Source organism: Lytechinus variegatus, chromosome 15 (assembly GCF_018143015.1).
Source record: "Lytechinus variegatus isolate NC3 chromosome 15, Lvar_3.0, whole genome shotgun sequence".
In the NCBI taxonomy this organism is placed as follows: domain Eukaryota; kingdom Metazoa; phylum Echinodermata; class Echinoidea; order Temnopleuroida; family Toxopneustidae; genus Lytechinus; species Lytechinus variegatus.
The window spans coordinates 16,845,808-16,860,761 of record NC_054754.1 but is presented as its reverse complement, the minus strand read 5'-3'; the positions used below and the strand labels follow the sequence as shown (position 1 = coordinate 16,860,761).

General features: G+C 34.6%; 1 protein-coding gene across 1 annotated transcript; it reads left to right on the top strand.

Annotated features, from left to right (window-relative positions):
- The first annotated feature begins 573 nt into the window (after nucleotides 1-573).
- Nucleotides 574-10,939, top strand: LOC121428994. The gene is made up of 5 exons (XM_041625891.1): nucleotides 574-1,810; nucleotides 2,782-2,980; nucleotides 4,463-4,645; nucleotides 8,976-9,118; nucleotides 10,413-10,939. Exons 1-5 carry the CDS (start codon nucleotides 579-581, stop codon nucleotides 10,537-10,539), a joined length of 1,884 nt encoding a protein of 627 aa, XP_041481825.1. The 5' UTR covers nucleotides 574-578; the 3' UTR covers nucleotides 10,540-10,939.
- Nucleotides 10,940-14,954: the final 4,015 nt, after the last annotated feature.

Genomic DNA, 14,954 nt, shown 5'->3' with positions numbered 1-14,954 from the left:
CGCTATTTATTTCGTCTCAATATAATGATCCTTTCGAATAATTTATTTTAAAAAATCATTTTATCATTTCAACTACCAATATATAAAGGTTTCTCGAAATATGCCCGGGAATAAAGCTGTTAAATAGACCCCCCCCCCGTCATAAAAATAAGCCTGAAATGTATCCTGAATGCATCCATTCCTTTTTTTTTTAAATTTTATTATGTGTTTTATTGGTATTTAAAATCACATATTATCACAATATTTACGGGTTATTGGAAATGATTTGAAACAATTCAAAAGCAGTAAAATCACAAAACAGAGATAAGATTAAAAAAAAATAAATGGAAAAAAAAAATAATAAAAAGGGTGACATAAATCAAAATAAAACATTGGACGATACAGGTTACTCTATAGGGAATACACATCGAGATGTATTTACATGTATAATCATTTGTAGCATATTACTCTGTGCATTGTACAAGTCTAAATTTAAGATACAAAAACAATTAGAATTGAAAAGGGGGGGAACTACCTGTATCTAAAATAAAAATCATAGCTACGTGTTGGTTTGTCGCCTCACGCGACGCGCAAGCGCAATGAAGCTCACGGATTTAATAATGGCGGCTGCTAGTGCTACAGCTACGGTAGTTAAAAAATTCATACACGTTTTAGTAATTTGTTTTCTACTTCGTGAAGTACGTGGAAATTTGCCGACATTGACTGTTTCTGATATCAGGACTAAAGTAGTAGAGAAATGTGTCATTGCTGTTTTCCCCTCAGATGATGAAAATTTACTGCAGACTGCAGAAGAGATCGGGCAGCTATTTCAACCGGCGCAGGTCCGCTCCAGGATGCCGGGAGTTTCGGGGCCTGGGGAAGGTAGGAAACCGCTCGCAACGACCGAAGCTCCAGTTACCGTGGGAATTGTGGAAGAACCGATTGATGTGAACGATGATCGTTTGAAAATAAAGAATTCTGCCTCTGAATCCAAAGATAATTCAGTTATTATATTTCCACCAATTAAGAAGGATCGTACATGCCTCCTACCACCACCAAAATCATTCTTGACAGGGGAAGTGTATCGGGGGCCGATCAGTAAAGCACTCTTGTTGGACTTCATCAATATCCGATGTCTTACCTATGTTGATGTTAATGGAGGTCTGAACATAGAGGGCCTACACAGACAGGGTATTTTAGACACAATGTTCTACATGCGCTATCTTCCAGAAAGTGTGAAAATGGCCAAACTTTCAAGCTCATGTGGAAAATGTGATAAACCTGGTGGTGGTTGCTCAGAAAGTTCGAAAGAAAGCACGACGGAAGAAGAAAGTTGTCACAAAGAGAATGTTCCCTCTGAACCAACTGTTGATGACTTTGAAGAAAATCTACAAATTGATGGATCAGAAACTTTTGCTCATAAAGCTACAAAGTATAGTCAAGTTCTTAATACACCAATGGCGGAGTGTGAGCGGATATCAGATCCAGCGAAAGAAGACTTTATAAACTATTACCTGAAGCGATCTCGCCCAGTAGTGATTCCCAATGGAGCGAGCCATTGGCCGGCATTCACAAAGTGGACAATGGAATACCTTCGAGAGATGTATGGCAACAAGTCGGTCCACATCAAATTGGCTCCTGATGGTGTCTTTGAAGGAGTTGAACCAGCGACATTGTGGGAGGATTACGGTCAATTCTCTGTTCCCGAGCAAGTGAGCAGCCAGTTGCTGTATCCCGATCTTGTCGTCGTCAGGCCTGCTACACAGAACGTGAAGTTCTCAGAGTTCTTGGACCTGATCCAAAATTCCAGCAATGCAAAGAAAAGTGAAAGGTTAATTTCCATTCCAATTACATACAGACAGAAATACACAGTATCTTCAGATTTGAATTCTATATTTGTTGTGTTTATTTTGTAAAGTCTTGAAAGAATGCTAAGGAATCGCTAGAAACTGCAATATCTAAGCACTAAGCAGAGAATTCTGTTCTCCCAAATGTTCATATTTACTTCTATTTCATGTTCCAGGATGTAGTCACTTATAGAATTCATTTGAATGTAACCCAGAATAGATTCTAACAATACTAGATCAGTGTATTAAAGGGGAATGAAACCTTTGGAACAAGTAGGCTTGTGTCGAAACAAAAAAAATCAAAGAATAAGAAAAAGAAAGTTTGAGAAAAATTGGACAAATAATAACAAAGTTATGAGCATTTGAATATTGCAATCACTAATGCCATGGAGATTCTTCTATTGGCAATGCGACAAGGATGTGTGATGTCACATGTGAACAACTTTCCCTTTAATGGACTATAAAATACCCTCAAAAACTCTTAATCCATGATACATGTATTGTTAAAAAATCTGTATTACATGCCCTCCTATAGAAAGAACACATGATCTACTGATAGATATGATAAAAGAGGCAGTTTATGTGAAATATATACTTAAGTAATGGGGAGAGTTGTTCACAAGTGACATCACACATCTTTGTCACATTGCCAATGTGAGGATCTCCACAGCATTAGTGATCCAATATTGAAATGCTCATAACTTTCTCATTATTTATCTGATTTTTCTCAAACTTTTGTTGATCTGTTTCTTTAATTTTTCTGTTTTCACACAAGTTATCTTGTTCGAAGAGATTTATTCTCCTTTAAATTTGCATAAAGATATGAAGTCTCTTCTTGACCACAGGTTTTCTCTTTAATACAGGATCATGCACCCAAAGTGCTCCTCAATATACATCTGTACGTAATCATAACGTAATCTTTTCAGTACAAATCTTTATTTTTCTATTTTCTCAGAGACAAAGATCAGCCAAGAGTCTCCATCTACCTCGAGTATTCCTCCATCCCTTCCCACTTTCCAAAGTTGGAGGAAGACGTTGAAGATCCGCCGTACATCCAGGATGTCCTTGATAGACGGCACCTCAACATCTGGCTCAGCGACGGTGACACTCTAGGCAAACTACACTTTGACCCCTTTGATAACTTCCTGTGTCAGGTACTTCTGTAATGAATAAGCCTATCCACACATGCCTGATCAAGTCAATAATAGAAAATTTACTTGGAGGAAATTACTAAGGAAAAAAAACTTAGCCCACCTATTATATGCTGCCATATATTCCTGTTTTTCAACAATAATAATGATGATGATAATAATAATAATAATTATGAATATAATAATAATGATAATAACAACATCAATAATAATAAGAACAATGATAATAATATTAATAATAATATTACTAATAATAATGATAATAATGTCATATTTTACTCAGGGAAGCCACTTCAGTTCTGAAAACTGTTCTCCCAGCAGGCCCTGCTCAACATGATAATGTTATTATTATCCTCACTTTAGCTCGGCTACCTTGATCGGGCGCTCGAGCAGTCGAGGAATTTCTTCCTACCTTCCCACCGGGTACTCATTCACCTCACCTGGGTCGGATGCAGCACAGTGTGGATAAATTTCTTGCTGAAGGAAAACACATGAAAACAGTGATCAACTAATCATCAAATTTCAAGAATTTGATTTCTTGATATATCAGGAATTGAAATCCTTGATTTTCCCTTTTCTGCTGGACACATAATCGTTTCTTTTTGTTTTGTTTTTGTTTTTGCCCCCAGTTTTTTAATATTCCCTTATCCCCCTAACCTATGTAGCTACTGCCCCCTTTTCTTTCCTTGTTATTCAAACCTATTTTGCCGTTCTTCATATATGGTCTAGATTGTCTTACTTTATTTTTAAGATTACTATAAATTTATCCTAAGGGACTTACAATTACAAGCTTCACTTTTTAATAAGTCCCTCATTTTTATTTTCACATGCTAACTGTAATCTTTAATTTGTCTAATCATCAAAATGTGTCTGGAACAAAAAGAATTGTATATATTCCATCTATTTCCTACGAATTTGTTAATTAATTATTGAAGTATTCTTATGACACTTATTCTGTTTTGTACATTCATACATATATTTTTGTAATGTTTATTATCAGAAAATGGAAGTGAAATAAACTAAACTGAAACTGAAACTAAAGAGATAGGATTGAATGATAAAATGATTATATGGCGTGTCATACATACGCTGACTGTATTGTCCAGGTGTGATGCCTCTTTATAAGATGTGTCAGTTTTCAGTTTCATTTATTTCACATCTCTCATAAAAAATGAAATAAAAGATATAATTTATAAACATATTTATTCATTCCCGCCATGGCGTAATTTCCTTCAGCAAGAAACTGATCCACAATGCGCTGCACTCCACCAGGTGAAGTGAATTCAATGGGTACCGGTAGGAAGTAATTCCTTAAGAAGCTGTGTGTGCTGTAAACGCCTAGCTTAGCCGGGTAATATAGGAGCGCCTTGAGCACCTAACAAGGTGGATATGTGCGCAATATAAATACCCTATATTATTATTTATTATTATACAAATACACATAATGTACACTAGAAGATATTGTCACTTATTTTATTTTTTCAGTTACGAGGCAGGAAGGAGCTCACTCTCTTTGAGCCCCATAACAACACCCAGCTCTACGAGGCCCACATTCCAGAGGCCCTGCTAGGCTTTGATCCGGCCACTCAGAGATTTCGGCGTAAGAAACTGATGGACAGCACATCCATGGTCATGTCACCAGTAGACATAAAAGATCCCGATTATAAGGTTTGTAAAGAGGCTTTCACATTTGGTTGGGGGATCGTTTGGGACCATTTGATTAGAATGTATTTGCAAGTGATTGCAATGGTTACACATATGGGGTGTTGCAAGAAACTTGCGATCAATTGCAAGTCAATTTTTGGTCCCTAAATCAATCATATGTCTTGCAGATTGGTTGCAAATTAGTGATTGATAATTTGCTCCTTGAAACAAGAAGTTTAATCCAATTTGCTACAGCTAATGTTGATTTATCAGTTGTAAAATTGCAAAAGAATATTTGCAATTGATTGCAAATATTTTCTTGCAACACCTCTTCTCATAACCAATCTTTCAATCCAATTACAATTGCATAGTAATATTATGTGGAATAGTGCAGTAAAACAGTTTTTTGTTATTACCATGTAGAAGTGTTGTGGCTCAGGGGACAAGTCTCTGGACTTTGGACCACAGGGTCCAGGGTTCAAATCCCACCATGACACTCATTCTTTGGCAAGTTGTTTATCTACATTTGCTACTTTCCACCCAGGTGTAGTAAATTGGTACTCGCTAGGAATTCCTGGAATGCTTGAGCATCAGTTAAGGTTGCCAGCTAAAGCCAGGGTAATAGTGTGCAGACCAGTGTTGTAGTCAAGGCTCAAACCTCCAAGGCCAAGGCTAAGGCCAAGGCTTTAATACCCAAGGCCAAGGCTTCAATACCCAAGGCTGAGGCCAAGGCATGGAAACCCAAGGCCAAGGCCAAGGCCTGAAAACCTCAAGGCCAAGGCATTTCAAACTTACGATATACAGAACAATGAGCTAACAATGCTTATAGGCCGCTAGACATCACACATGGCAAAAATGTATGTGAGCGAGCGGACTGAGCGAATAAAGAATTTCACCCTTGTACATTTAAAACAAAAATAATTTCATGATAAATTTAGACATAATATATTATATATATATTTTTTTTGGGGGGTGGTTCAGAGCCAAAAAGGCACTTATATACCAAAATGGGAATTTTTGGTGCTAACAGATACATGTATTTTCAAAATGAGATTATCAACTGCGTGAAGTAGTTGTTTGTTTTGTAGAAATTAAGTTGAGCAAAGCCTTTTTGAATTTATTTCTTATTGATAAGATAGATATTTTGATTTAGGTTTTACTTCTCAGCAAGAAAGTGTAGCGAGCAAGCAGTTTTGAAAAGAAAATCAATTCTGAAGTTGTAAAACTCGATTTTTGGTCAATTATGGGGTTAATGACTGTTAAATCACTAAATCACTGTTGCGTGATGTTGCCAGTATGAACCACGATCTCAAACTTCTGGACATGTGTAATAAGACATGAAAATTAAATATTCTGTTTTTGTAATCATGAAAAAGATGTGTACATCGAATTAAAGAAATAATGCTAGATTGATGTACAGATCAGAAAAGGAAGCATTTAAGGACTGCATTTTTAATAGGATACATAACTCACCAATCAAAGTAATGCGAGCGCAAAGTGCGAGCTAAAAAACATTGTGATATTCCAACCTGAAAACTGGATATTCTAAGCATTTTTTGTGTGTAAACAGGAATAGAATGAGTACAATAATTGATTCGAGTGCAGAAAGCGAGCCAAAAATTTGTGATATTCCAACCAGAAAACACCATTCTACATTTTTGTAACCATGAACAGGATTACATGTAGTACTGTACTAAACAATAACTGATGTACATGTAAGCATGATTCAAAATTTGTGATTTTCAAACCTAAAATGTATCATTTTTACTATTAAAGAAGGTATTTCTTTTTGAAAAAGGGCAAAATCATTCTGAAAAAAGAAGGCATTTTTTACTTTGGAAAAAGAGGCATTTTTTCCTACAGGATTTTTTTTTTGTGGGGGGGGGGGGACAAGAGAGAACAGAGCACAAGCTCAAATTTTCAAATGCTGACTTGAAAATGTGTCATTTTTAGGATTCTTGCCAGTTTTCATGTTTTTTCTGCTTACAACCACTTTCAAATTTCAATTCTCATTTCTTGTATCTTCTACACCTATTTTACCTAAAAAAACAAAATAAAGAATACTTACAAAATAAAGTTTTATTCAAAAGGATGCAAAATAAATGGGTCGCACCCCATTTAACATTTAATACCCTTAGTGGGGGGGGGGGGTAAATCTTGAATATATCCTGAAACATTTAATTATTAATAAATTATTAATAATTATTAATAATATTAATAATTATTCATTATATATCATTATTTTAATTAATCATTATTTCTTGAACCCATATTGACACAAACACAAATACGTTATTTCATTGATTTTTTCCCTTTGTTTTGTCAATCTGAGACACTAGACCCAAAACAAAATGTATACAATTTAGAAAAGATGTACTGCCTATCATCATTAACTAATTCTGCAGTATGATCTGCCTAACCAGCCACCCCCATCTTTCTTGCGCCCTTATATGTTTCTCCTTACAATTTAGAAAAGATATACTGCCTATCATTAACTAATTTTGCAGTATTTTCTGCCCAACCAGCCACGCCCATCTTTCTTACCCCCTTACATATTTCTCTCCCTTATCCCCCCTCTCTCTCTCTCTTCCCATTCCTCTTTCTCGTCTGTTTAAAAATATATCAGACCCCCCCCAAAAAAATGAGAGAGAGAGAGGAAGAAGTTCCACCACCAAGAATAAACTTAAAATAGGGGGATAAAGGAAAGGAAAATGTGGAGTAAATTTGATATTATTTTCTAAACATACTGTCACAGTCTTTCAAAAAAAAGCTTTTCTTATAGCAAAAGGGTGACAATTTTTTTTCGCTCGCTTGCTTCAATCGCTTTCAAATTTTTTGGCAGAAATTTTGTTCCATATGCCATGCTTGGCCCCTCTAAATTTTTGGCTCATCATGCCATTGACATAGCCAATTTGGATATTACAAAATTAAAGTCTGTGTACAAGTTTTCCAAATCTTTTCAGAATATAATTAAGACTTAAATCATTCTTGTTGGCTAAAGAAAATAATACAAGGAAAATCCTAATGGAATAGAAATCAACCTTGTTATAAATCATTCCTTAGAGTTAGCTATGTTTAAAGTATGAAAGTTGTTGTCAAAATTGCAGTCAGATCTGTCAGAATTATTCCTTTCATCAAAGCACTATAATCTTGATCATAATCATTATTACTGTCATTATTATCATTATTAATATTGTCATTATCATCATTAGTCATGATTACAACACATTACCAATTAATAGTTATTTTTCATTACTGCTGTTTTCTTTGTTACAATGTGATGATAATTCTTAATAATGATGATTTAACAATTACAATCGATGACACAGCTATTACACTTACTGCTGTTGCTACTGTTACTGGTGACTGGTAGTTTTGACCATTAGTGTCATTACAGAACAATTGAAACATTTATAATTACTTATATAAAACAAATGAAAGTACAAAATACAAAATGCCTTGAAAAAGCCTTGAAAATGCCTTGAAAATGCCTTGAAATTTCAAGGCTCAAAATCCTCAAGGCCAAGGCCAAGGCCCTCTCAAGGCCAAGGCTTTGAAAAAATAGGCCTTAAGGCGCCTTAAGGCCAAGGCCGAGCATCAAGGCACTACAACACTGGTGCAGACCATATAAACATTGTATGAAGCAATATAAAGCTTAATTCAAGTAGTTGGAGCAAACATTGATTTTGTGATTATACCATTAAAACCATTGTTGAATATCACCATAACATTGTGGATCCAGTGGTCTGTATTCTGAAATCGGGTTTAAATTAAACTTGGGTTTAAAGTTGTGGTTGAAGTATGGGAGGCCAATAGTTACAAAAATCACTAACGGTAGAGATATCATATTTCAGCTCATTTGGCTCTCAAATCATTCATAATTGTCTAGGAAGTATATACAGATTATTGTCTTCACCATCGATGAATGAGGAAAGAGCACAGCAAACATAAGAAACGTACATCCTAAAAAAAATTTGATACTTGTGGCTTCCCATACTTAAACCACAACTTTAAAGTTTAAGTTAAACCTGACTTCAGAATATGGGCCAGTATGTTTAGTTAATGAAACCTAACTTTGTGAAATCATGAAATCTATTCTATGGGAATATGTACAGCTGTATTTGACACAACAAAAAGAAAAGAAAATGTGAAATTTTGATACAAAACATTGATAGTTATACTGTTAGCCTGTCAACATGAAACAGAATGGCAAATTTGAGGATCTCCATAGAAAGTAAATGGAGACTTTTCAAACTTTCATAACTTTTTAACATTGCTTCTCTCTATTTTCATGGAAATGGATTTGTCTACAGAGTTTAATAATTCTCTTATAATTAATCATGTCTCTGTACAGAGGTTTCCTGAGTTTGCTGAAGCTCGGCCATTAAACTGTACATTGACGGAGGGTGACATTCTGTTTATGCCAGCATTCTGGTGGCATGAGGTTCAGTCCTACCCAAATGAAATCGAAGGGAGGAATCTGGCAGTTAATTTTTGGTAAGTGCCCTAGTCAGTTTAAGGTTTTAGTTCTTTGTTCTTTAAACAGACCACTTTTATTAAATAGTGATATTGATAAAGGTTCATGATAATGAAGGTGATGATGATGGTAATGATGATGATGGTGATGATGATGATGGTGATGATGATGATGATGGTGATGATGATGATGGTGATGATGATGGTGATGATGATGATGATGATGATGGTGATGATGATGATGATGATGGTGATGATGATGGTAATGATGATAATGGTGATGATGATGATGGTGATGATGATGATGGTGATGATGGTGATGATGATGATGGTGATGATGGTGATGATGATGGTGATGATGATGACGATGATGATGATGGTAATGATGATGACGATGATGGTGATGATGATGGTAAGGATGATAATGGTGATGATGATGGTAATGATGATGATGGTAATGATGATTATGATGGTGATGATGGTGATGATGATGGTGATGATGGTGATGATGATGATGATTGTGATGAAGATGATGATGGTGATGATGATGATGGTGATGATGATGATGATTGTGATGAAGATGGTGATGATGATGATGCAAATGATGATGATTGTGATGAAGATGTTGATGATGATGAAGATGATAATGATGATGATTGTGATTAAGATGGTAATGATGATGAATCAACTGTGATGATGATGATGAAGGATGAGGATAGTGATGGTGAATATTATACTGATAATGTTAATACATTTTTCTATACACACATTACAATACAGAGCAAGTATTAATGATGATGACGATAAGGAGGAAGATATGATGGGTCAATGATTATGATGATGATGGTAATGATGATGAATTGATTATGATGATGATGAGGAGGAGGGGGATATGATGATGATGATGATAGTGATGATGATGATGGTGATGATGAGGTGATGATGTTGGTGATAATGATGAATCGATTGTGATGATGACGAAGGATGAGGATAGTGGTGGTGTTGGTGATTATATACTGAAGATAATGTTAATACATTTTTTCTGTACTCAACATTAGTTGTAGTTGTACACATTACAATACAGAGCAAGTACTAACGATGATGAGGATGATGATGATGATGATGATGACTGATGATGATTGAAGAAGATGATGATGACTGATGATTGAAGAAGATGATGATAATGATGAGTATACCCCCATGGTTAACAAAATCACATTTCATTATTAGAATTAAATACACCAACGACATAATGAAGGACAAACAATATGATTTCTGAATTCATAATACATATCTTTAATTTGTTTTCTTCTAGGTATGAACCCTTCTTTTCCAAAGAATTTCCCTGTCCAGAATGCAAACTAGATGTCAACCCTTACTACAGACATCTTCTTCGTGTTGAGAACGAACATTATAGAGAAGACGATTACTTTGAAGACTGACTTTGAAGTCCAGGATTTGTTGGCAGTGGCAATATTGATTCATGCAGGTAACGTTGTGCAATCCAAATCTTTTGGTAGCACAGATATATGTTTTGAGTTATGAGAAATTCAATTCACAAAAAGGTATCCATGTATAACACATGTTTTGTGAAATCTGGTCTACATAAGTCACTTACATGTATGTAGACCATATTTTAATTGGGTCACTTGCTTTGACTTGGGTATATATTTGACATATTAAAGGTTGAATTACAGTGCAAGCTTACCCTTTTTAGTATGTGGTATTTTATGATAAATAATGTTTTTTTTTTTTTAATGTTGAAACATAGTGATTTCAGAGAAGCAGGGCCTATATTCCTACAATAAGAATTTTAATCTGTGAGTTTTAATCATATAATATTGTACTGCGCACAATGTTATGAATTAAAAACTTAAATAAAGTTTGTGAATTATGTGCCCCTGATGCTAAATCAATATTTTTCCATTTTAGATTTTTCCAGATTCTTCCATTCTTTAAAGACACAACAAGTCTTCCTCCCATTACAGACTGATAAAAGAAAAACAAAGAATATATGGAAACACAAGATTCCATCATGAACTGATTTCATTTTTTTTAGAATTGGTGAAATTTATGGTAAAAAAATGTTATTCAAGTTGCTTCTGCTTTTAGATTTATCTTACATCATCTGTCCATTTTGGTAAATTTCTCTTTTCAATATAGCATTTCATTGGCCTTTTTCAGTCATCTGGGAGGGTTTTATGAAGTGATTTGTCAGTGATAGTGCTGTTATAAGCTACTGAAATCCTGGCATCTGATTGGCTGAAAACAGCTATTGAGATGCAGCATGAAATGATCCTGTAGGATGTTTTAGAAAAGTGCTCATATAAAGTTACAAACAACTTTATGCATTCATGACTAGAACATATTCTATGGTGCTTAATCAGATTTTCTATCATTCATATTCCCCTCTGCTTTACATATCTCTGACTGCAAATTTTTGTGACGGACAGGTGGGTTTCTGAATAAATGTTAGCCAAAGTTTAAATATTCTGATGGTTATGAACATTTGATTTTCATTGCTTCTTTTTAACAATCAAAACATGTTCTTGGAATTAGGTTAATATAGTCATCTAGTCTGAAAAATGTCAGAAAAAAGTTTTGAGGTTACATTTTGTGGTTTTGTATTGTTTTTTATATAGCCACATGTATGTATGTACCTTTAAGGTCTTCAATTTTTCACTTTCAAAAAAGGGGGCACACCTCTGTTTTCATGGCATTTTTACGTGACATATTTTTAATTTTGCTTGTCAAAAAGGAGGGGGGGGGGGGCATGTGCCCCCTGTGGCCCCCGCCCCCTGGATCTGCATCTGGAAAGAACTATCAAACAAAGGTTGAATCTTCATGATTGGACATTGCTCTTGCTAAATTATCTCCATGTCAAAACAGTTTTGGATATAAGTATGCATTATATCTCCTAAGGTACAATTTGCATAGTCAAATTATTTTAAAGTTCCAACACATTTGATGGATGCAGCCAGTTATCATTTTAACATTCTTTTACTGTATATACACTTCTTCGTTTTTGGCCTAATTAACAGTCATTTTTATTTGCTGTTATTTTTTATCATGGGGCATAAACCACTATGGTTCTTAGTGTAGTACATTTGCCAATATTTTTTTTCCTGAAAAAGGGAGTAATTTTGATGGGTTCCTATTTTGTAATTTCACTCAATGCTATGGTGTTTTACATTCAGAATGTAAGAAAAAAATATGTACTATCATTTATCTGATGTGGGATTTTGGTCGATGGCAACTGTTGAATAGGAGTGAAATTTCACTTCAAGATTTCAGTTTTAAACAAAAGAATGACCATGCTCTACGGTATATTAAGATTGTTACCCCATTATTTTTTCCATAAACCATTCATTAAACTCTCCATGGTGTATTGCTCCCCCATCTTTCTAAAATCCTCAAAAAAAGTCTGGAAATCTGACTTTGATTGATAATTCCTCCTCGGTCTTAGTGAATATTGATGTGGGATTGATACCAATGAAAAGATCATTTTATTCTCTTTAAAATGATATGCTACATGATATGATTATGGTTCACATGGAGGTGCAGTGCCCTGAAATGTGGGGCAAGGTCAAAATTCAAAAGTTGCAAAATGACACAATGCTGAAAGACAATGTTCTTTTTTTATGAGTGAGTTTCTCAGCGGGTTCTTTTGTTTTCATGCACCGTAACATCAACATCTACATGTAATCAAACACACCTCTGCACAAGCAAAAACAAAACATGCATAGGTATTTCAAACCATGAATTAAAACATGTTTTCTCACAGAACCATCACTACATAAACCACATCAGAATTGAAGAAGCAGGGGCTTGATTTGAATGGATTTTCATGTCTATTGACACAGACAAAAGAATCATGTTCTGTAATGACCCTTCATGACTATTTCTGCTGGTTTTGCAGCTTTTCAATTCAGGCCTCGTCCAACACTTTTGAATTCTGCTCTTTTCGTGATGGCATGATCGTAACAAGCATGTTTTCATTTCAAAGAGAATTAAATGATCTTTTGAATTATATCAAATATGCAATGTAAAATTGGGAGTTGGGAGAAATTACTGGCCAAATTCAGATTTCCAAACTTTTTTTGAGGGGTTTAGGTAGATTGTCTTTTCGAAGAGAGCTTTGAAAATGTGTATTTTTTTAAAAATATGTTGTTTGTAGGGCAATTACAAGTCTGTTTATCTTTTACTTTAGTGCATCTGACCAGTGAAAGGCAATTTAGTGAAAGAATTCCTTTCAATTCTGTCTTTCATATTACTACATGTACATTGCCTTCTATGTATATATTTATGCTCATAAAGATCTCAAATGATATAAATGCTACTTTCACTAAAAATCAAATCATTTTAGGTATTGGTTTTATGACAAATAATAAATACAGTACTAAAATGTTTTACTTTATGCTATATTTGTTTTATGAAATGTAGGCATTCTTGAATTAAAAAAAAACTTTCACATTTTCAGGTTGAATTTATTTAAGGACCAATAACAGATTTTCACAAATGAACTTTCAAACTTTCATTTCATGGCTCACTTGTACCTGTATACATATAAATGTTATAATTTGCTGTCTGCAATAGTAGTTTATTATTTGAAATTTGTGTTATGTGCTGCGTTTGATTTAAATATTTCACAAATATTTGACTTACAACCTTTAGTTGTATGGTTATTCCTAGCACTATTAAACAGATCATAAGAAAACCAATCATTAATTCATAGTTTGTTTTTTTATTTCACTTTTGTCAAATTGAATTGAAGTGAAGGGGGTTCCAACTAGCAGCTTGTTCAGTTTTCAGATTGTCTTAACACCATCATGACTAAACTTACTTGGTCTAATGATATGAATTTAGCCTAACTGGGATTTGGTCATTGCCTAAATTGCATCATCCCATCATTTCCCTGGCACCATCATCACCAATATCACTACCATCATCAGGGCCGTCACCAGCTTTTTTCTAGGGGGGGTGCTTTTTATGAAAAAAAAACACAAAAACACAAAAAACGACGTATTAACTCAATTTCATGCAGTTATATAGCCCGCCGGTCAGAATGGATATAGAAAGTACATACTGGTCAACATGCCTATTGTTCCTCAATGCAGTTTCGGTGTCTGTGTGTCTTTTTTTTTTTTTTTTTGGTTCTGAAGGGGGGTGCGTTCGCACCCTCCGCACCCCCCCTGGCGACGGCCCTGATCATCATCATCATCATCACTACCATCATCATCATTACCACTACCATCACCATCATAATCATAATCACCATCATCATCAATATCACCACTACCATCAACACCATCATTGTCAATATCACCATTACCATTATCATCACTACATCTATAGTTTTGTCACCATTATCATTGTTACAATTTAACTCTCATTACATTACTGAATAAACTTGATGCACACTGACAGATAGCAATGTAAATATTGAATTGTTTTCTTAAAAAAAAACTTGACTTTTATACAAAAATCAAAACATAATTTTGCAAATAAAGATGCATAAATACTAAGATGGCATCATATCATAAATATACACATCAAAGAGTCATGTCCATTCATGTTTCATCAAATGATTCATAATGATAGCTATTCCACAAAGCCCAATATTTATGTCTGTTGCATCTATAGTTTACCTTACTTTGTTGAAGTCCTGTACAGTTCTCATTAAAATCACATGCATAATATGACCATTTTTCAAAAGTACTTATAAAGGTGAGTATCCAGCCAGGGCTCAATAGTGAATGTGTTGTCACAGGGTAATGAATTAACTTGTAACTATTGGTATTGACATTAAATTAGTATTGATGAGGAAGCAACTTGGAACAAAGAGTTTATGCCATGT

Coding starts and splice junctions, on each gene's coding strand:
- LOC121428994 (XM_041625891.1), top strand. CDS start 579: ATGAAGCTCACGGATTTAATAATGGCGGCTGCTAGTGCTACAGCTACG. Junction 4,646..8,975: donor TAAAAGATCCCGATTATAAG/GTTTGTAAAGAG, acceptor GTCTCTGTACAG/AGGTTTCCTGAGTTTGCTGA. Junction 9,119..10,412: donor AATCTGGCAGTTAATTTTTG/GTAAGTGCCCTA, acceptor GTTTTCTTCTAG/GTATGAACCCTTCTTTTCCA.